Source organism: Triturus cristatus, chromosome 3_1 (assembly GCF_964204655.1).
Source record: "Triturus cristatus chromosome 3_1, aTriCri1.1, whole genome shotgun sequence".
Taxonomy (NCBI): Eukaryota; Metazoa; Chordata; class Amphibia; order Caudata; family Salamandridae; genus Triturus; species Triturus cristatus.
In genome coordinates this window covers 994,109,684-994,135,294 of record NC_140583.1, presented here as the reverse complement: position 1 = coordinate 994,135,294, position 25,611 = coordinate 994,109,684, and the positions used below count along the sequence as shown (strand labels likewise).

General features: G+C 48.8%; 1 protein-coding gene across 1 annotated transcript in view; it reads left to right on the top strand.

Annotated features, from left to right (window-relative positions):
• SIAE (sialic acid acetylesterase) overlaps positions 1-25,611 on the top strand; it is a 399,874-nt gene that overhangs the window by 73,082 nt on the left and 301,181 nt on the right. The window contains exon 2 of the mRNA XM_085645673.1: positions 17,924-18,085. Coding sequence (XP_085501799.1) covers positions 17,924-18,085 — 162 coding nt within the window. The remainder of the gene's footprint in view (positions 1-17,923; positions 18,086-25,611) is intronic.

The following is a 25,611-nucleotide window of genomic DNA, read 5'->3' as shown; positions in this document are numbered from 1 at the left end:
CCTGATCAGGATTAACATCTGTTCATATCAAGTCACAACTGACTAGAAGAATAGGCTACCCTCTTATACAAGAACACGCAGTACATGTTGATTCACTACAAACTGGATACTTTATTTAGTCACCACATACACACTCACAGAACATAATACATATTACATATGACCTGCAAAGAAAAGCGATAGATTAAGTTGTACACTCTAATAATAAAGGGGTTGACATCACCTTGGTCGTATGTAGCCTGCACTCAATGGTCATCTAGGTTCCCTTCTCGTCTGTGCCTCGGCTTCGCCTGGAAGTCACACCTCCGCAGTCACGGATCTACTCCCTTCTCCTTTTCCGAGTCACTGGGACCTCTTCCTCATCGGCTACTCTCTTTTCTTTGGCTATTCTGTTAGAAGAATATCTATCTCTCGGTTTTCTTTCTCCACCTTCGAGTTTGTCATCTGTCTTCCCTGGAATAAGTGGTAGCTTTACTGCTTAACGGCCAGGTGCCGCCTACGGACTAAAAAGCAAGTGCCAGTATCTGCCTCAGACTTTCACTAATATAGAGTTGCATTTTCTCATGGAAAATTCCAGCCCGTAACCTGCCGCCCACCAAATTCTTGTACCTCCCCGTGCCAAGGACACTTTCCCAGCCGGCCGGCCTGATGTAGCGTCTTCGGCATGAAGAAAAATACAATCCTTCGATAAGGGCTGGTCTGAACCGGTTCTCTCCAAGCGAATAACACCTCATAACTAAAACATCCCCTTTAACCTAGAAGCATCTCAAGCTGCTGGAACAGAAAGAAAGATGGAGTCTCCCCCGTTTGAGGCCTACCAGGCCTGAATTCAGCACGGCTCCATGAAATACCCTCACTACAGGGCAGGCTATCCCCAAGACTAACGAATCTATCCCCTAGGATATGTGTGCAAGCCCTGATCTATGGGGAAGAACACAGGATCATGTCGAAGTGCCTAGAAAACAGACTTCATTCACTACTCTAACCCTTAGGCTTGAATGTTAGAGAGACTGAAGTCACCCTAATCACCCATCAACACAATAGGGCCGGGAAAATCGAGCAGTACATTTCACCCTTGACTTCAGTCTATTATACATTCATTAAACAGAACTAACATCGGTGGAAGAATAATATGAAACAAAACTAACTGATCTATGTCTAGTACCGAGTGTACAGAATTGAAGCAGTGAAGGAATACACTGAATAAAGCAACAGATAGAAATCAAAACAGCAACAGCAATCAGAATACCACCTAATGTTTGACGTAGCATGTATACGTCAGGCAACCAATTAAAGAGCCAGTCAAACCAGCCCTGGTCAACGTGTTTTCTAACTTCTTCCGTTAAATCACGCAACTTGTCAAGGTGTGCACGAATGGATTGTGTATGATCGGACAAGTTAAAACAACAGAGACCTTCGAAATCGGAGCAGTCATGTCCGTGTTTAAGCAAAAGATAATCAATGGCCGCTCTGTTTTGCAAAATGGCCCTACGTTCACCCTGGGCATCCAGTAACATGTCGGACAGGACTGTAGAAGTATGATTAATGGATTTCACCATCCAACAGGCCATTTTCCCAATGGATTTGGCATTATAAACTGCCAGAGCAGGAACACCAATAATTGAAATAGCTAGGCTAAGGTATTCAGACTTGGAATATAAATGCAAAGATGAGTCACAATCCTCCTGTAACATCACAGTATCTCGAATCACACGAGAGTTGGCATTCGGATGTGATGAAAACATTAACAAACTGAGTCTCGTAATAGCACAAGGGCCTCCGGAAATGTTTGCAGGGACATATGGCCAGGAAGTATTACCACATGAGAAAAGCCATCCGGCAGGTAGTAACATCGTGCGATAATGACTGGGGGTAACTACCAAACTATTGCAAGTCATATTGTTCTGGACTGAAACACATGTGGTCGGTGTCCTTTGAAAGCACAAAGTCCGTTCATGAGCGGTAAATGAAGTGGCGCCTTTTAGTTTGAGGCGTAGACATTCAGAGATCGCACTAGGATTACACGTAAGAAAGAAGCATAAATCACCTTGTGTGATATTATAGGTAACTATTTGGGACGGGATGGGGGGTGGCTCGTTCGGCAGTTCAGTACATAAAGGGCAATATACATGGGTAGCAAAATCACCCAGGAGAACATTGGGACGAGCCTTTGAAACATTAAAAATGTGAATTAGGGTTTCCAACGAGGCAGGGACAGCAACCAGACAGGTCGCCAGAATATCGTGTACAGATCTCATCGGTGTCAAACAGAAGTGAGGGGCATCAGTCACCCTCCTGGCCAATGATGTCCAAAAGTTCGATGATGAATCCCACGCAGCGAAGGAACGCAACACTCGGGTTCTCAGTTCATCCCGGGTTGACGGGATCCCTCCTTTCTCGTCGTACCATCCCAAAAGGAGTCCAGTACCGACACATCCTGCAGCAACAGTCCAAAGAATGATCTGAAAGAGAATCAAATACAGGCATTAATCATTCTCGTAAATAACATTTGTCAGCCGGGACCGCCTCCCAGCTATCTTTCCCTGGTCTCATAACCAAAATGGTATTGTCCTGACCAGTGGCAATAACCTCTGCTTGTTCAGGGGGATTTTTAGGCGACTGCACCCAAACCCTAGCCCCAGGGTTATCCGTAGAGCCAAAACCTTTCTGGCCTCGTACAGTTAGCAAAGTTGGGGCAGTGCCTTTCATTAATGTACCACTGAAAACAGGCATAATGAGTAATTGAGCCACTCGGTCAGTGCGGTGTATCAGTAAGTCAACCTCACTGCTATTCAGCAGGAGCACCTTAATCTCTCCCTGATAATCACTGTCAATAATTCCTCCAAGCACCTGAATGCCTTTTACGGCCAGCCCCGATCTAGGGGCGATTAATCCGAAATTCCCAGGTGGTATATGAATACCAACACCAGTAGCAATGATGACCCGATCCTTACTTTTTAAAACGGTGTCATCCATGGCATGCAAGTCTAAACCTGCCGACCCTGGGGTTGCTCTACATGGAGCCAAAGCTCCAGGAGTAATTTCCCAGTACATCACAGTCTCTCTTATTTCATTGGGCTTAGCATCAACATTCGGAGGAAACAAACGCATAAGTGGGGATTCAGCATTTAGGAAAGGACGGTTATTCAAAATCAATAACGCTTGAGGCAAAAAGTCTCGCCAATTCTTATACTTGTCATTTGTTAACTTACGCAGCTGGTCCTTTAGCAGGCCATTCAATCTCTCCACCAGGCCCGAGGCCTGTGGATAGTAGGGTATATGGAATATCCATTCAATATTGTTTTCCGCACAGAATTCCTGTACCAATCTTCCACGAAAATGGGATGCATTATCAGATTGAATTTGGAATGGCACACCATAATACATCATAATCAATTCTAATGTTTTAATGGTATTCAATTGGGTAGCTTGCTTACAGGGAAGGGCTACCAGCAGGCCACTGTATGTATCAACAATAGTGCAAACATATTGACAATTCCTACTCATAGGAAGTGGACCAATGTAATCAATCTGCCAGATTTGAGCGGGCAGTTTTCCGCGATGTAAATGACCTTTAACAATTTGGGGCACTTTACGCTGTCTGATATGTTGACAAACGGGACAGTGTAAGATAACATTTTTAATTAAATCTAGGGGAATATAAATTCCTCGATCAGCAGCCCACCTGCTAGTGGCCTTCTCTCCAAAATGTCCTGCCTTCTGGTGTGCCCATTTCGCCAATCCCGCAATGTCAGAATCTTGCCTGTCCACCACTGCCTCAGCAATTTTAGATTTCTCATCTGCAATGTTATGAAAAAATTTGTCAAGAGAATCTATCGGGGTGTGAGCATCCACATGGAAGATTGTAACAGTACTCTGTGGGAGCATCTCCCAAATCTCTTGCCATAACTCTTTTCCCCACAATTCCTTGGAATGTAACTTCCAATTATGGGAATGCCAAGTCGGCAACCAAACAGCCAGTCCATTGGCAGTAGACCAAGAATCAGTGAAAATATGACATGTACCAGGTAACTCTTGTTTCAAAACTTGATAAACAGCATACAACTCGGCAAATTGGCTGCTTTTACCTTCACCAGTTGTGCTCAGCAATTTCTGTGTAACCGGATTATAGGACACCGCCTTCCAGTGCCGTGTCGTTCCTATAAACCTCGCTGAACCATCCGTGAACCAAACATGGTTTCTGTCCGCTGCGGACAAATCATCAAAAGGCTTTACCCCACTTGACAGGAGACTCCTGTGCTAAAGGTACGGAACATTCACTCTCAGTCTCAGTCGACGGCGCTTGCGCCACCTGCTCATGTAAAGAAGCAACTCCTTTCGGGCCCACACGTGCCCTATCTTGTATATACCATTTCCATTTAATCACACTCGCCTCTTGAGCATGTCCAATTCGGTGAGTTTTCGGCGAACTCAAAACCCACTGCATGATAGGAATTTCAGGGCGCAAAACTATATCATGTCCCAAAGTCAATTGCTCGGTATCCACCAGAGCCCAATAACATGCAAGTAACTGTTTCTCAAAGGGTGTATAACGCTCACCAGCATCAGGTAACTTTTTGGTCCAAAAACCTAACGGTACTCTACTCCTGCCTTGTTTCTGCCACAAACTCCAATTTGCATAAGGGCCCTGTACAGACACATTCAAATCCACATCACCATCATGTACAGGCCATAAATCCAGAGCATGTTGAATTGCTTCTTTTGCCAGACTAAACGCATCTTGCTGTGGTTTACCCCATTCAAATGCATTCTTTTTACGCGTGACCCGGTACAAGGGGGCCAATATTTGACTCAAATGAGGAATATGCTGGCGCCAAAAACCAAACAGGCCAATGAAACTCTGGGCTTCTTTCCTATTCCTCGGAACTGCAAAATCAAGAATCTTCTGTTTAACCTGAGGGATCACTTCACAGTGCCCTTCATGCCAATTAATACCCAAAAATTTTACAGACTGGGACGGACCTTGCAATTTATCTGGGTTAATTTCCCAACCTTTCCCACGCAGGCACTCAATGATCCTGTCCAATTGGGTCTGAACTTCCTCCTGTGTATCGCCTTGGATCAAAACATCGTCAATATAATGACATATCTGAATTTGGGAATGAACCGGTACCTCAGCCAAATGCTCTGCTACCAGCCGGTGACATATTGTGGGACTATGCACATAGCCCTGAGGAAGACTCCTAAACGTCATCTGACGCCCGTTCCACGTAAAACTGAACTGTTCCTGACACTCAGGGGCAATTGGAATAGAAAAGAAAGCATTAGCAATATCAATGGACGCATACCATGTACCTGGATGCTTTTGGATTCTTTCAATTAGGGTAATAACATCCGGCACTGCAACAGTCAAAGAAGGCGTGTGTTTGTTCAATTCTCGATAATCAACAGTCATGTGCCAAGAATTATCACTCTTACGTACAGGCCAAACAGGATTATTCCAAGCAGAAGTAACCGGGGTTATAACACCTGCATCCACCAACTCCTGAATAGTGGTACTAATCTCCTCATGGCCACCTGGAATACGATACTGCTTTTGACAAACCACTTTTGTCGCCTGGGGAACTTGTATGGGAGGCATTCTTAAACGACCAACCCGTATAGGTCTGGACGATATATAATGCGTGATTCCAAATTGGTAACACCCATCGTCTAGATGCAACGTCATTCCTTTCAAGATATCAATTCCAATTATGAATTCTAAGAGTGGCACCACTAGTACAGAATATTCTTTTCTAGGGATTCTACCTATTCTCATTTCAAGCAAAGTTTGAACTGCAGGGGTTTCTTTTCCACCTAATCCGGTAATAGTAAAAGGCTGACCTGTAAACTTCTTTGATTTTCCATGAATAAGAGTGGCCTCCGCTCCTGTATCTACCAATGCTCGGGCCCTTTGGATATTACGATGTCTCCAATAAATATCAATATCTACATAGGGTCTATTATCTCGGTGAGCCCATCTGTGTACCGGAGCTTGACCTATTTCCTAGTCATTCTTGCTGCATTCTGTGTACCAGGACAAATCAGGATAAAGACTCTCACGTTTCTTAGGTATCGGTACCTCCTGTTCATATCCATTCCCCGTACGGAACGGATTTGAGTCTTCAGCATTGTACTGCAGGTTACGATCGACCAAACTGTGACGATCCTCTCTCCTCCTCAACTCAGGGGATTGATCCCTATCATCTCTACGTCTGCTGTAAACATAATCATTTCTCCCCCTTTCTCTTTCCCCCTCTCTCTCCCTGTCTCTCTCTCGACGGGGGGACACATCACGTACATAACGTCGATCATCAAGACGAACAGAGCGCCCACGGCGGTCGTCATCACCGCTACCGTCAGAACCACCACGATCACACTCAGTGGTCCGAACACGCCGGGCACCCTCCTTCCGATCCAAACCACGTTTGCGAAACAACTCCCACAAACGAGCGGTAGTCTCACCGTCAATGTCCTCCCTACGCACACCATCAGCTAGAAGACCAGAAAAGATATCACGCCTAGTAAGTTTATTTTCACCCGGAGTACGGGTGTCAGGCCGGGACTGACGTTCAGGTTTAAACCACTCACCTAACTCACCGAGTTGGCGTACCGACTCCAGTACCGTAGATAACACATTACCAGTCTGATTAATCAATAAAGTCATCATGACCTGCTTATAGGCAACAGGGGAAGACCGAATAATGCGATTCCGCACAGAAGATGTCAACAAACCATCAAGCAACCTGTCAGCAGTACCCAGAAAAATTGCCGTTTTCATCACCTCCTCTTTGAGACGTTGTGCAGCGTCGCGCAAAGTGTACCACGGTTTGTCATTCACAGGCCAATCAGACTCAGTAGGATACTTTTGATTACAACCCTCAGTCGCCAATTGAAGCAAAGAAATTTGACCACCACCATTATAGTTACGAAAATGATCCTGTACAGTAGAATCCGAACTCAAGGAACAAAACTTCAAACAATCGCCAATATCTAACATAATACCAGCAGCGCCCAGTTCATAAAGGCGCACCATCCATGTGAGCAAGGTCTCACCAGCTCGCTGCCGAAATCGCTGCAAAATATCACTAATTTCCTGTTGCGTAAAGTCCTCTAAAGAGTCCAAAGAAATACCCTGCGGAGCAGCGGGAGACTGCTGCAACTTCCGACGAAAAACTGGATGCGCAGAGACCGCGGGACGAGCATCACAAGGAGCCCGATCAGTACTCGTAGAGGGATAATCAGTGTAAGAGGTATCGATCCCACCCGAAGAACGAGCGCAATCACGGGGTGCACCAGCAGAGGTGTGAGAAGCAGACTTACAATCATGACGGGAACGAGAAGACTCGCGCTTGGCAGACTCCTCACCCGAGGAACAAGAATCACTCGAATTCCAGATATTACCATCCCATTCATCAGGATTCCAATCCAGTCCGGCTTTCGCCACGACCAGACGCACCTTTCGCGTCGAAACTCGACCGCGCCTGTTCTTGTATTTATAACGAGCAATTCGCACAGCCGCCCTTTCGGCAATAGTTTGGTAAGTCTCCAGCTTATCAGCAAGCAACTTATTTTGACATCGCAACAAAGTATGGGAATTCTGAATCTCAACGAAGTGCGCTTCCACATCTTTAAGAGAGATCTGTAATTTCAACAATCTCTCATGGAGAATCCGATACGCAGACAGAACAATCCAACCTCTGCGCCCCAAAATAGGAATCTCTTCACCCTTCGATATGGGTGCCTTCTGCAAACAAGTAATCACATTAGCCGGCTCCGCCAGCTCCAAAGAAGAACTCCAATTCTCACTCAAACCAGTAGAATCAGCCCACTCACGGGCCAAGGCTTCATAAGGCGTTGAATCCCATCCGGGAATATCAACGGGCAACTTAAAAGTAGATTTAGATCGTCTAGAAAACATCGCGGAAAAGAAAAAAGAAGAAAAAGAAGAAAGAAGAAAAATAAAAACTATACACAGAAGTATACAAAAATAAAATGCAAACAAAACCACGCACGCGCCGAAAGCAAACACAAGACAATCACAACGCACACAGGTTTCGTAAACGGTTCGTGACGCCAAATGTTCTGCTTGGGTTTTCGGATCAGATAGAACCCGCTCAACAGAGCCTCTCTAACCCAGCCAGAACGTTACCCCCTCCCTAGGGCCTATCCTCACCTAAGAAACCACATATATATATATTCACTGAAAAAACCATAGGTTTCACACATGTTATAGTTAGCGGAAATTTTACTGATAAAAAACCAATGAAATTCCCCCGTTATAGTTAGTGCAGGCAACTATAACTCACGCGACCGCAATCCTCTGCTGATACTAATACTGTATTTAGACACTTATTTGCCCATGTCTTCTTCCATACATTTTTAGCTATACATATATTACAAATATTTTTTTTTCACAAAGACACATATGTCATCAGCAGAAGATTGCGGTCGCGTGAGTTATAGTTGCCTGCACTAACTATAACGGGGGAATTTCATTGGTTTTTTATCAGTAAAATTTCCGCTAACTATAACATGTGTGAAACCTATGGTTTTTTCAGTGAATTTGCAAGGTTTTTTAAATGCTAATTCCTAACTATAACGTGTGTGAAACCTATGGTTTTTTCAGTGAATTTGTACGGTTTTTTAAATGCTAAGTTACTTTACGCCATTCGTGGCGTGCGCGCCCACTTAACGCAGTTCGTTCCGTGCGCGCGCGGTGCGCTTCGCGCACCGTGCGCGCACAGTGAGCACGCGGTGCGCTTCGCGCACCGCGCGCCCACTTTACGCAGTTAGTGCCGTGCACGCACGGTGGGCACGCGGTGCGATGACAAAGCAAGAAAGCACGTCAACAAATCTGTTTCTGCTTTCCTCCGTGACTATGGTATGGGTGCCATTTACCACAACAACTTGCGTTATGACATGCAAGACATTTATAGAGGAGATGGTGTGCACTTCAATGATGAAGGGAACAGAGTCTTCCTCTTGAACCTTAGACTCTGCATCGGTACTTACTTGTAGGTACCACTAAAAAATCATTTCATAAACACAACGGCTCTTTTTAGAGTCCCCTAATATCTAAACACTTAAATCTGATTTTAATTTTTTTTTTTTTTTTTTTTCTACCGTACGCTTACCGTAAGCTTACCGTACGCGTACCCCGTGATTTTTTTTAAAATCAATAAATGTTTTTTTTGTACTTTTCTGTCCTTCTTTGACCCCCTTACAAATGTTAGGGGGTCTGTAACTCTCTTCATTGCCCCCTTTCCTTGTTTTCACTCTTTTTTTTCAGAGTGAAATACACAAAATGGCGTCCGCCGCTTCCTGGTTTCGGCCGATTCGAATGTTTACTAAGATCTAAGAGCCAATCAGAATCGCGCTCGCGCACGCCACCGTACGCTTACCGTAAGCGTACGGTAAGCGTACCGTAAGCGGGCTCAGATATATATATTGATTTAAAGGCTATTTTCTCAGAATCTACTGAACAGATTTACACCAAACCTACAAAAGGCACTTCCTTGACCTAGGGACTACCTCTCTGCCAAATTTTGAGTAATTCTGTTCAGCCGTTCGGGCTGTAGCTCGTTCTAAAGGTCCTATGGAAAAATGCATGGGAAAAACGCGTTTTGGGACCCCCCTTTTATCTCAGCCCCCGCTTGACGGATCCCCCCGAGACTTTCAGGGTAGGAGCGGAGCGTAGCGCCCCACCTATTTTGAGAAATTCGTGAGGATTCGTCGACCGGCGCCAAAGTTATTCAAAATAGAATGTTGACGTTTCCTATGGAAACGTGGTCCTAACTATAACTACCTACTGGCGACCGCCAGTAGGTAATATATATACCACCTAAGGACAGGGAATTCCATATATATATATATATATATATATATATATATATATATATATATATCTATCAAGACCTCTTATAATACAAGTGGCGGCCTCGCGGTCCCAAATGGACCCAGGACTTCCTGCCCAGACGGCAGCCTTAGCCTCGCGGTCCCAGGACTTCCTGCCCAGACCTCAGCCTCGCGGTCCCAAACGGACCCAGGACTTCCTGCCCAGACGGCAGCCTCAGCCTCGTGGTCCCAAACGGACCCAGGACTTCCTGCCCAGACGGCAGCCTTAGCCTCGCGGTCCCAAACGGACCCAGGACTTCCTACCCAGACGGCAGCCTCAGCCTCGCGGTCCCAAACGGACCCAGGACTTCCTGCCCAGACGGCAGCCTCAGCCTCGCGGTCCCAAACGGACCCAGGACTTCCTGCCCAGACGGCAGCCTTAGCCTCGCGGTCCCAAACGGACCCAGGACTTCCTGCCCAGACGGCAGCCTCAGCCTCGCGGTCCCAAACGGACCCAGGACTTCCTGCCCAGACGGCAGCCTTCACAAGTTCATCCTATAATTACCATGACATACAACAAGGGAACCAGTGTTACTATGTATCAGATCACACAAAGACTGCTAGTTGAGCACAACCTGTTCCCCAGTTCGAGGGGCTCCTTTCTCCCTTATTCAGTTACCACTTACCTGATCAGGATTAACATCTGTTCATATCAAGTCACAACTGACTAGAAGAATAGGCTACCCTCTTATACAAGAACACGCAGTACATGTTGATTCACTACAAACTGGATACTTTATTTAGTCACCACATACACACTCACAGAACATAATACATATTACATATGACCTGCAAAGAAAAGCGATAGATTAAGTTGTACACTCTAATAATAAAGGGGTTGACATCACCTTGGTCGTATGTAGCCTGCACTCAATGGTCATCTAGGTTCCCTTCTCGTCTGTGCCTCGGCTTCGCCTGGAAGTCACACCTCCGCAGTCACAGATCTACTCCCTTCTCCTTTTCCGAGTCACTGGGACCTCTTCCTCATCAGCTACTCTCTTTTCTTTGGCTATTCTGTTAGAAGAATATCTATCTCTCGGTTTTCTTTCTCCACCTTCGAGTTTGTCATCTGTCTTCCCTGGAATAAGTGGTAGCTTTACTGCTTAACGGCCAGGTGCCGCCTACGGACTAAAAAGCAAGTGCCAGTATCTGCCTCAGACTTTCACTAATATAGAGGTGCATTTTCTCATGGAAAATTCCAGCCCGTAACCTGCCGCCCACCAAATTCTTGTACCTCCCCGTGCCAAGGACACTTTCCCAGCCGGCCGGCCTGATGTAGCGTCTTCGGCATGAAGAAAAATACAATCCTTCGATAAGGGCTGGTCTGAACCGGTTCTCTCCAAGCGAATAACACCTCATAACTAAAACATCCCCTTTAACCTAGAAGCATCTCAAGCTGCTGGAACAGAAAGAAAGATGGAGTCTCCCCCGTTTGAGGCCTACCAGGCCTGAATTCAGCACGGCTCCATGAAATACCCTCACTACAGGGCAGGCTATCCCTAAGACTAACGAATCTATCCCCTAGGATATGTGTGCAAGCCCTGATCTATGGGGAAGAACACAGGATCATGTCGAAGTGCCTAGAAAATAGACTTCATTCACTACTCTAACCCTTAGGCTTGAATGTTAGAGAGACTGAAGTCACCCTAATCACCCATCAACACAATAGGGCCGGGAAAATCGAGCAGTACAGGTCCTCTCCCAACTTTCACTGCATGGCACAGAACATCCAATTCTGTTCATTAGCAGGAAATTATTCCCCCGGGAGAAGCGGTATCCCATCATAGAGAAGGAATGTCTCGTCATAAGATGGGCGGTTGATAAACTGCATTATTACTTGGAGGGGAATAGTTTTATATTGTATACCGATCATGCCCCTCCCCTATGGATGAGTCGGAACATGGGCAATAACCCTCGCATCCTCAGGTGGTTCCTTTACCTGCAGCCCTATGTCTTTGAAGTGCGACACCGAAAAGTGACAAACGGTAGTGCCGACTTCCTCTCCCGCATGTTTCCTCTCCCGATCGGGAAAGGTCTAGGGGTGGGGTATGTCACGGGGTCCTCCTCGCCGGTGGTAATACCGGAGCAGTGGATGAATGGCGGCGTGTTCATGAAAACCGGGATCCTCTCCTTTCTTCGCAGACAGAGGATTCCCCGGACTGGTTTGTGTCACAGGACCTGGATTCGCCCAGTTCTACGAGTGGTCCCTTTAAGTGGGGGCGACTCTCGAAAGACCCCACCCCCTGGCCACGTGTCATGGGCCCGGATCCTATTGAAGACGAGGTGTTTGAGGAGACGACGGACTGGGGAAGACGCTGCAGGAGCGAGAACACCGAAAGCAGAGCCCGCGAGGAGAAGACGAGGAACGAGGGAGAAGACGCTCCGGTTCCGGTATTGGCAGCCAAGCGAGAAATTCCAGAGGCGTCAGGAGTGCCGGGAGGCCAACGTCCATGCTCCTCGCCCAGCCACGCTCCAGGAGGAGCGTGGCTCTCACAGGTGCGTGCACTGTTTGCGGGGTGGGTTGGGAGGTGGTAGAAGGTCGGCGGTAAAGAGCCAAGCAATTCCCCACGCCCCTGAACCACCCAGACCACCCTCACGTCTCACTTGCACAACCTCCCCTGTAGGAAAGCACCGGGTGCCTCCTCACTCCTTTTCCCCTTCGGTGACGGTATAAAGATGGAACCCTTTCAACAATGCTCCGTTTGTTCTTTTGTTTTCTCGAGGGGAGCCTGACGCCTGAAGACATCCCCACAGAACGCCCTGACGATCAGGAAGAAGATAACCTGTGTATAAGACGCAGTATTCATAAAATAAACCCTGGCAATACCATTCCGACGTGTGTACAAAATAAAATCCTCACAAACCCCTATCAGTGTGGACCTCAATCCTTCAACCCGCTCACAGTTATTTTACCACTATATTGTAGTGCTCCTCTTAGGTATTTACCTGGTTACCTTTGGTCCAGCTTTCCAGTGACTTCTCAGAAGCATCTACAATATCTACTTTTGTCTGAGTGGCCCCCATTGTGTGTATTTTAAACATTTGTCTTTATTCTTCAGGTGTTAGACCAAGCAGCCCAAGGAGAGCCTCCTCTACATTTGAATATGTCTCTGCCACATTATCATCTAGTTTCAACAGCCTATCCCTCCCCAGTGTTGGAGTCAGTTCCCACAATAGGAATCCCCAGTGGTAGGCACTCACCCTTCTCATCCTGAGAGACCTCTCATAACATGCTATCCATTCGTCTAATCACCCTCTCAACCTACTTTGGAATAAAACCCTTGGGCAACCCCTGCATTTACATCTGTGTCTTTGTTGCTGCCACAATGTCATTGGGACTTCAGTTCCAGGTTGAACCTTCTCGCTGCCAAGGCTGTTTTCTTTCTTCCCGAGACAGTTTCCTCTCCTGGATCTCTAAGAGGCTAAGCTGGGGAGCTAGGTCCTTGGGTTCCCTCATATAAGTGGGACCCTTCTCACTCCCAGATGTGAAGGCATGCCTTGAAAGAACTGTGGGGGGCCACACTCTTGTTGTCTGCCTCAACTTCTACATCAAAGAGAGCTCTGCCACCATCCTCATACCCACTGCCAGGGGTGATCTCCTCTGCAAGTTGGGCTTCAACTCTCCTGGCTTCCTCCAGGCTCTGAGGTCCTTTTCCAGGTACTCTTTCTTGGCAGTGATCCCCATACTTATTTTCTTGTCCCTGCACAGCACCCTTACATCATTGATTTTACATGTGGGCAGGACAGCCAAGTCGATTTCCATGTTTTCTATCCTGCGGAGACTCAAGGGAGGGGAACACTGAGTGGTGGAAAATGTGTACCAGCACAGTGATCACACAACTCTTCCACACAGAAATATGAGGAAAGTGTGATTTTTTTAGCTAAATTTGAGGTTTGCAGGGGATTCTGATTAATAAAACACTGACGGATCTACACAAGCCACATCGCCAGCCAAGCGACAGTCTACACACACCGCCAGCCAAGCACCAGTCCACACACACCGCCAGGCAAGCACCAGTCCACACACACCGCCAACCAAGCCCCAGTCCACACACACCGCCAACCAAGCCCCATCTACACACACCATCAGCCAAGCGCCATCCACGCACACTGCCAGCCAAGCGCCATCCACGCACACCGCCAGCCAAGCGCCATCCACGCACACCGCCAGCCAAGCGCCATCCACGCACACCGCCAGCCAAGCGCCATCCTTGCACACCGCCAGCCAAGCGCCATCCTTGCACACCGCCAGCCAATCGCCATCCATGCACACCGCCAGCCAAGCGCCATCCATGCACACCGCCAGCCAAGCGCCATCCATGCACACCGCCAGCCAAGTGCCATCCATGCACACCGCCAGCCAAGTGCCATCTATGCACACCGCCAGCCAAGCGTCATCTATGCACACCGCCAGCCAAGCGCCATCCATGCACACCGCCAGCCAAGCGCCATCCATGCACACCGCCAGCCAAGCGCCATCCATGCACACCGCCAGCCAAGCGCCATCCATGCACACCGCCAGTCAAGCGCCATCCATGCACACTGCCAGCCAAGGGCCATCCGCACACTGCCAGCCAAGGGCCATATGGGCACACTGCCAGCCAAGGGCCATCCACGCACATCACCAGCCAAGTGCCATCCACGCACATCGTCAGCCAAGTGGAATTTACGCACATCGCCAGCCAAGTGCCAGTCCACGCACACTGCCAGCCAAGCGCTAGTCCACGCACACTGCCAGCCAAGCTCTAGTCCACGCACACTGCCAGCCAAGCGCTAGTCCACGCACACTGCCAGCTAAGTGCAAGTCAACACACACTGCCAGCTAAGTGCAAGTCAACACATACCGCCAGCAAAATGCATGTTCACACGTAGAAAGCCAAACGCCAGTGCACACAGACCATCAGCCGAACCCCAGTTAACACACCCAGAAACGTTTGCTCGTGTCTAGTGGTTTTATGCTCCACTTGGGGGCAGAAATGGCCAAATTGTGAACACAAAATTAAAGGGGAAGCGACCCATGCCTAAGGGGCCGTCCCCTCACACATGCCCATAAACATATCTCTGGTGCCTAGTGGGCTTTCTGCACCCCCCCCTCCCCCCGGGGGGGCAGATCAGGGGCTTTTGTCCCATCTGCCCCCGAGAGTGGGGCAGAAAGGCTATGGCTATTTTTCTGGGGGGGGGGGGTGCATTGGCATGCCCATTCTGGGCACCCTCCACCCCTAACATGCAAATGAAAAAAATTCTGGTGCCTTGTGGACTTTATGCCCTCCCGGGGGTGCAGATCTGGAGCTATTGCCCCCGGGGGGGCAGAAAGACTGTGCCCATTTTGAGTGGGATTGGGGGCATTGCCTTGCCCATTCTGGGCAGCTGCGACTCTGGCAAAAAATAAAATGCTCCCAGGTGCTTAGTGGACTTTCTGCCCCCCCAGGGAGCAGACTGGAGGGCGATTGCCCACATCTGCCTCCCGGGGGGAGGGGGTGCAGAAAGACTGTGTCTATTTTTATGGGGGAGGTGGGGGCATTGGCATACCCATTCAGGGCAGCCCCTACCAATGTGCTACTAAAAAAAAAGAAAAATAGTCCCTGACTTCCTTGTGGCCTGCTGCCCCTCATGTGGTGGGGCAATTTGGGGGCTATTGTCCCTTCTGCCCTCCAAGGGGGCAAGAAAGACTGGCTATTTTTTGGAGGGGGTGCAGGCATTGGCATGCCCATTCTGGCCAACCGCCACCTCTACTAAAAAAAAAAAAAGTACCTGGGTTCCAAGTGGGCTCTCTGCCTCCGGGGGGGGGGAGAGGGCAGAAAGAATGATATGTACCAAATGTTGGGGGGGGGCGCAAAAGCCCTTGTACAAGGGGCCGCTCCCCCTCCCTGGTTGGGGATCGCCCTCCTGTGGTGATCCCAAAGCAGGGATCTACTACGGATACCGGTTTAATTTGCCTACATGCTCGGTGCTGAGATAGCCCCACAAGCAAGTAGGCAGTGAAAGTTAAATGAGCCGATTGGCTCATTTCACTTTCAGTGTACTGACATCTGCGTGAATTCCTCGGGTAGTTGGGAAGCTCTTCCCCAGCTCCTGAGGCTAAAAAATTAAAAAGGAAATCTTACAGCAGAGGGATCTCTCGGTGGTGTGCAGAGGACGAAACGGTTACGTCCTCGGCACACCAGCGCCATAGCCGAGGATGTAACCGTTACGTCCTTGGCACCGAAAGGGTTAAGAAGATTAGACTTATTACTGCAATCAGCATTATTAGAATGGTAAACAGTAAGAACAATTCAACCATGTTAATTGATGCTAATTGTGCTTACTCCTATCTGTATCTAATACTATACTAAAGAGAGCATAGTGGGAGTACCTTTCTGCCAGATCAATTGAGATAGCCTAAACCCCATACCTTGGTCTTAGGTGTCAGGAAGCCGGTTGTATTGCACTGGTTATCTTCCTTAGCAGGATGGAGGTCGGAGTCAGCAGGGCTGCATCTCAGTCACAGTTCGCAGCAGTTCTGGGATAATCCCAGACTGGAAATGCTCCTCTCATAGCCTTAGTACGGAAGCTGTTTATATAACAAAGTTCTGTTCTTATTACACTGTGGCACAGGTGCAGAGCAGCTTACTTGGTTTCGTCTTGCTAAAATGAAGTGTCTCCTAACGAGCACAGAAAGGAAAGGAAAGCAATGGCATTGTGTTCTCAATGTACAACCCTGTAACTAGCTGTACAGACTACAGTGCGTCCGTGCCTGTCAGAGATGCACATACAGCACATTCATGCATTAGCAGAAGAGTGTGTCAAAAGGCTCCACAAGGAAGAGATGTCAACTTAAGGAGTTGAATCTAAAATGGAGACTACACAAGAGCCATGCAACAGCCTTCCCGTACAAAAGCAGGAGGAGTTTTTGATTCTCTTCCTGATGGATGTCATTTGTTAGTCAACATGTAAGATTACGTCAAATACCCAGATCTTTATAAAGGGAACTCCACCTCAGCAGATGATCTCCTAATAAAGTTAGAGAAACTTATCGTCTCTCATGAATTTTTTAGAGTGAAGAAGGAATAATGGAGCCCCTCTCCAGATTCAGGATATTGCGGACTACCTTGCAACGCTGGGTGTCTCCCAGCATAAAATAATGGGCCGGTGGCACTGTGTGGTGTGAGACTCGGATTAAAGCCAAAGAGGGATTGATGTCACCCACAAGTGATTGGGGGGGGGGGGGGAATACTAATTGCAAGGACTTAAGATGTCACTAAATGGGTTTCATAGTTTTGAATTGCAAAGTATTAATTTGCAAATTGAGTCACTGGTGCTGCTGTTGGGACGGGTGTGGCCACTTTAGCAAATTAAATGCTTGCATTTCAATTGTAAAATGCTTGCAACTTATCCTGGCTTTACAGGGGCGCATTGGGAACAGCAATGCGAGCCAAAGGTGGCGGGGACCCGACTTTCCCACCCTCCGCTAGCTCCGCCACCGCTCACCTGTCATGTTTGAGTATTTCACAGGGTAACATATTTTAACCGTGATTAAGAAAGCAACGCAATTTTCCCACATACTTGGGTGAAGAGCCTGCAATGCACATCATTAAAAATGTGTAAATCAATGGAAATGGTACACAAAGCTCCATGCTAATTGAACTTGTGCACTTTGTGAATTATTCCTTCTGTTCTGCAAAATTCAGGTGTACTTAATCAGACTAAACAGTAAAATTAAGCACTTTCTGGGAAATAAAGCAGAACAATACTTACAGTTCTGATGTTTTAATGTATACTTATATGTCCATTTAAACATAATTCTGTTCCGTGTTTATGACATACAGAGTGGTAAATATTAGCTCCCATAAAAAATTAATTCAGTGTAGGCTTTTATGTTTGTGACCCTTTCTCCCTGCACAGTATAGAGCATTGTCGCAGTGGACAAAGGGCATTCAGAAAAGCCAAGGACCAGTTCTCAAATGTATAAATCTGGACCTGCAGTTGTTTTATCTAACCTGTGTGTAACGCTTCTGATTAATTCACGATGGTTTTTTTGTTTTCCTAGATGCTGCATTTAATTTTGCATCGTACTATGCAGATCACATGGTTCTACAAAAGGCCCCAGCAAAAGCTGTCATCTGGGGCTATGGTGACGTTGGAGCTTATGTGACTGTGAGCATTTATAGAGACTATGATGGGCTAATGAAGAAAACCGTGCAGGTCGCAGGTACGTACATTCTAATTTGTTTTCCACTGTAGGATTTATAAAATTGTCAAGATTTGACACAATTGCTACCTGTGCCTCCATGTATATTTGTGTGCATGGCTGTGTGTTTTAAAAAAGGTGTCAAATGAGAGTATCGGAAAACATTGGAAAACAAAGACATTCCGTGGGTGAGCGCAGAACTAGCTCCTCGATCGTCTAACCCTTCCACCACCCGGGATTACAGTAGGAAATGGTTTAAAATTACCAGCAATACCATGACTCCTGCACTTTCCTTTACCCCCCTTCAGTTGGCTGGTGAGCCAGACTTCGATGTGTTAAACTTCAATAGCTGGCTCTCCTCGGCCCTTGACACTGTTGCCCCCCCCCCTTAAACCTATTAATTCCTCAAAACAAAAACCATCAGCCCCTTGGTTTACCCCGATGCTGCATGCCGAGAAAAGCCGCTGTAAGAAACTTGAGCGCAGCAGATCATTCTATGATCCCACAGCTAAACCAGTCTATAAAGCCGCCTTAAAAGAATTTTCATAAACTCAAGCGCTCTGCCATAAGAGAGTACTTCATCAACAAAATCCACATCACCGGCAACTCATCAAAAACTGTTTTTAAAATAGTTAAAGATTTCACCAAGCCGTCTGCGAGTTCGAGCGCAGTTCCTCCACCCAGGATCTATGTAATGGGCTATCTGATTTTGTATACGATAACATTTTGGATATTTACTCAACGTTTACCCCATCATAACTGCCTCCTATTCCAGACACCGGGGTGGTTAATAGCGAAGCGCTGACTATCTTCCACCCTATCCCCATTGATACTTCCCTTCAAAAGCTTCTCACCTCCAAATCTGGCTCCCCTAAGTATCCCTGCCCGGCGCAATTCTTTAACATCTCAGTCCCCCTTATTATATCGCCTCTGAACCAGATCTGGAACTCCTCCCTTTGCACTGGTACCTTCCCCTCAATCTGGAAACAGGCCCTCCTAGTGCCTATCCCTAATTTGATGCTGACCCGTCTGTCTTTAAAAATTATTGACCCATTTCCCTCTTACCAGCCCCAGCTAAAGTTTTGGAAAAACAAGTTCAGGAACAAATGTCAAGCTATCTTGAATCCCGTCATCTTTTTCACGACTCTCAGTCCGGGTTTAGATCCTACCATAGTACTGAGACTGCCCTCCTTGAAGTCTCTGAGACCGTGCGCGAATGCGTGGATTCAGGCAAAGCAGCCATACTAGTGCTTCTTGACCTATCCGCGGCATTCGACACGGTCTCTCATTCTATCTTGCTAGAGAGACTTTACAACCTTGGGATCCAAGGCACCCCCTTGTCTTGGATTCAATCCTACCTTAGCGGCCGTACTCAACAAGTCTCTCTCCATCCTTTTGTCTCTGAGGAGAAACCTTTGAGTTGTGGGGTCCCCAAGGGCTCTGCTCTGAGCCCTCTTGTTAGACCTGGCACCTTGGCGTGAGTCTCCCTTCCACTTTTTGTCGCTGTGCCTCATGTGTTTTTATGGTGTTGGCCGCTCAGAGCACTGTGCCACTGCCAACCAGTGCCACGGTGCGAGTGCTCCCTATGTAAAATGTATATGTTGTTTGGATTCCATGGTTGGCTTATTTGTTTTACTATCAGACCCCAGTAAAGTGCACCAGGAGTGCCAGGGCGTGTAAATACAAATGCAGCTGGTGGGCTTGCAGCACTGGTTGTGCCACCCACAGAAGCGGCCTGGTAAAATGTATCTAAGGTCTGCCATTGCAGAACCTGCATGCAGTCTAGTACTGTCATGCTGACTGCGCAAGTGCACACACTTGCCAGTCCCTAAACCTTCCCTTAACTTCATATTAGTCACCCCTATGGTAGGCCCAAGGGCATGGTGCATTGTAAGCATAAGGTAGGACAAGCCCTGATGTGTGTGGCATGTCCTAATAGTGAATTACAGCCATTTTCGTTTATCACTATTGTAAGGCTACCTGTTCTCCATAGGCCAGAATGGGCTGTTAGAATTGTTACATCCTATGATCCTAACAGACCCAGGGAACATGTTAGAAAATCGAGTTTAGTATGCCTGAACTCAGAATAATAAGGTACATCTTTTAGTAAGGTTTATTTTAATATTCTGCGTTTGCAAATGCCACTTTTAGAAAGTTGGCCTTTGCTTGCCTAACCATTTCAGCACGCCTCTGCGTGGTGTGTATCTGCTGTCTGGCTTGTGTGAGTGACAGGGCTGGGGAAACCCAGATGGGCAGGGCTAGGTAGCCTGGTGATGAATAGGAAGATTGGCAGATAGATGGGTGGGAGGAGTACACCTGGACTCTGAATAGGAGTGTGCTCTGCCACCACAATGCTGGCTCCACCCCATATGGAGCGTCTGATGGCTCTGCCCTGCACCCTGAAAGAAACAGCCTGCATCGCAAAAACAAAGTGCTCAGAAACCGGACTGAACTAGGCAAGGGCCCCCCTGGCCTGGGAGAACAAAAGAAATGTAGTATAAATGTAGGAGCCCTGCTCCTAAGAAATCAGATCCTGTTTGCGCCAAGAAGAACCTCTGCCCGACGAGAAGGACCTGGGAAAGCTGCATGGAGGATTACTGTCTTTGACCTGGGAGACTGGCCTGTGGTGGGTGCCTTGCTGCAAGAAGGAGAGGAAAAGACTGAGAAAGACTTTATTTTCAACTTGTGCTTTTGTGAACAAATCTTCAAGGGCTTGGAAGCGAGCTTGCCCCCTGAACTGAGCCCCAGGACCATTGGCCTCTTTCCCCCCTTCAACACCGAGCTGCTGGACTGCCTGTGCTCGTGCCCCGCTGACGCCGTCACTGAGTGTGCCGCCCAACACCGCGTGCCTCCGCTGAGTAAGCCGTAGCTCGCACCGTGTCCCGCTGGGGCCACCACTGCCGACAGCCGCCACGACCTCGCATTGCAGTCGGAGACACTACAAGCGTCCCTCGCTCTGTGTCTCACCCCCCGAGGCCGCGCCGCACCCGAGAAGCCGCCCTGTACGTCGCGTACAGGCCGCTGAGTGCCGTCTTGCCGCCCCGGAAGAAGCAGCCTCGCTAATGAGGGAATCCCCCGTCCCGGACTTTGCCGCAGCCCGACCCCTCCGCAGCACCTCCGGAGGTCCCGCCCCAACGCATCGCGGCGCTGCTGAGAGCCGGACCTGCCTGCAGGAGCTGCCGACGACCGCCTGTTCGTGGCCCCGCATCGTCCAAAGCGCCGGACAGATATTTTGTGCCCATCGCACCTAAGAGTGCGCACCGCAGATCCGAGGGTCCGTCTCATTGAAAAGACTCGTATTTCACCTCGACCCCCCCAGGGGGCCGCCGGCGAAATACGCGCTGCACAAGCCTGACTTTAAGCATTAATAAGAGAACTCTTGATCTAACAACAGTCTTGCGTGCTTTCTAAAAACGTTATTTGATGGTCTTGTACTTAAAGCCTGCATAGAATCTATATTTTCATAAAGCCTACGTATTTTTATAAAAACCTGGTGTCCCTCTGTGGTGCAACTGATATGTTTATTGTGTGTATGCCCTCAAATGCTTAACTGTATAACACCTGGGGATTAGCCTTGTCTGCTCGTGCCACGCAACCTTGAGGGTGAGCAGGGGTTATTCTTAGGGGTAATCCTACGCCCTGACTAGAGGTGAAGGGTCCCTGCTTGTCGCTGGTACCTACCAACGCCAACCAGGGGTTCCCATTTCTAATATTGGAGGCAGCGGTGCGGATTTTTTCGAATTTGCATTTGAGGCTTATACACCGTGAATAATTAATCACCACGTAGTGAGTTCAGACCAAATAACGCAGCCACCTACTGTTGATCTTTTCTGTTGCTTTGCCAAGAACCCCCATTTTTTGAATCCTGCCTGGCTCCAAAGTTGCAGAGAAAGTGCCATCCATAGTCCTTAGTGTAAGTGACATGGAAGACTTAGAGTGGGAAGAAGAGAAACTAGAAAGCTATACAGTAGCACAGCTGAAGGGCTTTTGCAACAAATTTGGAATTTCCAAAACTGGATTTAGGCACAAGCTCAATACCTAAAGGCGCTGAGGGCCTGGATTGAGTCACGGGCACCAGGGAATGTGGTGGAAGAGGATCCACCCGGAAGCATCCATGGAGGTGGTAGTGGCCTGACGCCAGAGGAGTTGGCGGACTGGGCCGCAACCAGGGCACATGAAGTGGAAATGGCAAAAATCAATGGTCAAATGGAAATGGAGAAACAAAGATTAACAATGGAAAGCCAAAGGTTGGCAATGGAAGAAAAAAAGATCCAAATGCAACATGAAATGAAGTTGAAGGAGTTGGAGCTACAAGCGAAAAGTTTGGGAACAACTCCCTCTGGTGGCAGCCAAGTACCAGTGCTGGTAGAGCCAAGGGTGTACATGCCTAAGGATGTGGTGAAAGAGTATTTCAGGAATGATGACATAGGGCAGTGGTTCAAGGCCTATGAGGTAGCCATGTCCTCCCACCGGGTCCCTGAGAGAGATTGGGGAGCGGGGTTGTGGGGACGGTTCCTTAGCGAAGGGCGGAACACACTCTTAGATTTGCCTGCAGATATGTATAACTCTTACCCCCACATGAAGAAAGCTTTGATGACCAGGTATGGGTTAACTCCTGAATTGTATAGACCGAGGTTCAGGGAGTGTAAAAAGATTCCTGGGAGTACGTATGTGGAGTATGTAACTTTTGTTTTACAGAGCGCTGGATGGTTGGGTGAGGGGTAGCAAGGTTGAAGATTTCCAAGGGCTCCTTGATTTAATGGCATGGGAGCACTTGTCCAGTAATTGTTTTCCTGAGCTACGCCAGCACCTGATAGATAGCAAGCTGACTAACCCTAGGAAGCTTGCTGAAGAGGCGGACCGCTGGCTCAGCACCAGGGTCCACAAGGGTCCCGTGGGAGACTCCGCCAATGGTGGGCAGGGTCCCCAGCAGAAGAACGGGGGGGACAAGGGTAAACAGAGGGAGTTCCAGAGGAGGCCCCAAAGTAATCCCCAAGGGAACCAAGGGAAAGGTTCTCAGCCTCCCCCACCCCAGAAACCGACTGGGGCCCGACAGGTACCCCTGTTCAAAGAGGGCCCCCGACCTGTTTCAGATGCGGTGAGCTGGGTCATTTTGCCAATGATCCCAAGTGTCGCCAGTTTGGTAAACCAGCACCCACTGGTGCAACCCCCCGGCAGACGGCTAGTGTAGCCCTGGGTGGAGAGATGGGTGTCCAAGGTGGGTGGGGTTGTGTAGAAATGTCCCTGGTCTCACTAGGAGACCGTGAAGTGGTCCCCAACACCCCGCTGCCTGAGAACACTAAGAAATACAGGCAGTGGGTGACCATAAATGGGCATAGGGTGGAAGCTCTGAGAGATACAGGAGCCAGTGTGACGGTTGTCAAGCGCCACCTGGTGTCTCAGAGCAGGTTGTCCCAGGAGCATTCTATCCGGTTGTTGCCGCCGACAACACCGAGAGTCACTGCCCGGTGGCTCAGGTTCCCTTTGAGTGGGGGGGGGTCTCTAGTACTCTTCAGGTAGCTGTGAGGCCCGCCATGCCTGTAGACTGTCTGTTAGGGAACGATCTGGAGAGCTCACCTTGGGCTAAGGTGGAGTGGAGTGCTCACCTGGAGATGTTGGGTATGCCAAATTGGGCGTGTGTCACCACATGGTCCATGACAGCGAGTAGAGGTGCTCAAGAGGACCTGGAGCCTGAGAGGGAGGCCCAGGAACCGGCCTTAGGGAGAAGAGGCAGGGGGCGCGGGAAACCGGCCCCTGAAGTTCCCACGGTCCAGGAGGAAGCAGACCTTGAGGGGGATGCCCTGGAACCTACAGGGAAACAGATAGCTGAACTGGGGGACCTGCCTGAGCTGACCCATTGGCAGCAAGAAGGAGGACCCTCCAGGGAGGAATTCTGCAGGGAGCAGAAAGAGTGCCCTTGTCTTGTGGGTATGCGGCAGCAGGCTGCAGACCAGGCCAACGGTGATCAGTCTGGAACACATTTCATTTACTGGGAGAACGACCTCCTGTATTCTGAGCCTAAGGTTGCTGAGCCTGGGTCAGCCCGTGTGCTGGTGGTACCCCAGCGCTTCAGAGCCTTCCTACTGGGGCTGGCTCACGATGTGCCATTGGCAGGACATTTGGGGCAGGACAAGACCTTTGAAAGGCTTGTCACCCACTTCTTTTGGCCCCAAATGCGCAGTAGTTCAGACACTCACTGCAGGACCTGCCAGACTTGCCAGGCAAGTGGGAAGAGTGGAAGGAAGCAGAAGGCTCCACTCCAGCCATTCCCTGTGGTCGGTACCCCATTCCAGCGAATGGGGATTGACATTGTAAGGCCACTGGACCCCAGGACAGTGATGGGCAATAGGTTCATCCTGGTCCTGGTGGACCATGCCACCCGGTACCCGGAAGCCATCCCTCTGAGGACAGGGACGGCCCCCGTGGTGGGACGTGCGCTGATGGGAATTTTCTCCCGAGTGGGATTCCCTCTAGAGGTGGTGTCCGACCGGGGTACCAATTTCATATCTAAATATATGAAATCCCTTTGGCAAGAGTGTGGTGTAACCTACAAGTTCACCACACCTTAACACCCCCAAGGAAACAGGTTTGTTGAGAGATTCAACCGAACCCTAAAGGGCATGATAATGGGTCTTGAGGAACCCATGAGGTGTAAGTGGGACGTCCTCTTACCATGCCTTCTCTTTGCTTACAGAGAGGTGCCACAGAAGTCTCTAGGGTTCAGCCCCTTTGAGCTTCTGTACGGACACCCAGTGAGAGGACCTCTAAGTCTGGTCCAAGAAGGCTGGGAGCAATCTCCCAGGAAACCTCCCCAGAATGTATATAGCTACATGCTGGCCTTCAGGAACCAGACTAGGTGTTTCAGGGAACTTGCTGAGGCAAACCTGGAAGCCAGCCAGGAGGAGATGAAGCGGTGGTACGACCAGAATGCCACTCTGGTAGAGCTTCAGCCTGGACAGAAGGTATGGGTCTTGGCCCCCGTGGAGCCCTGTGCGCTCCAGGATAAGTGGACCGGTCCTTTTGAGGTTGTGGAGCGCAAGAGTCCTGTTACCTACTTGGTGGACTTGCGGTCTCCAAGGAACCCCTTAAGGGTCCTTCATGTCAACCCCCTTAAGCCCCACTTGGAGAGGTCCCAAGTGGGCATGCTCTTTGCGACAGATGCTGGGATGGAGGAGGAGACCGAGCCTCTTCCTGACCTCCTGTCAGCCAAGGAGCAAGATGGGTCAGTTGATGGTGTCATCCTCTCTTCCACCCTGACCCCTGAGCAACAGAACGATTGTCGCCAGCTGCTGGGACAGTTTTCTGATCTGTTTTCCCTGGTTCCCGGTGTCACTGATTGGTGCGTCCATGATGTGGACACTGGGGATAGTACACCTGTGCGGCACAAGGCCTACAGGGTGACTGACAGGGTAAGGGCCTGCATCAAGGAGGAGGTCTCCAAGATGTTTGTCCTTGGGGTAATTGAGTCCTCCAGCAGTCCTTGGGCCAGCCCAGTGGTCTTGGTCCCAAAGGCTGCAGCGCCGGGAGAAACACCCGAACTCCGGTTC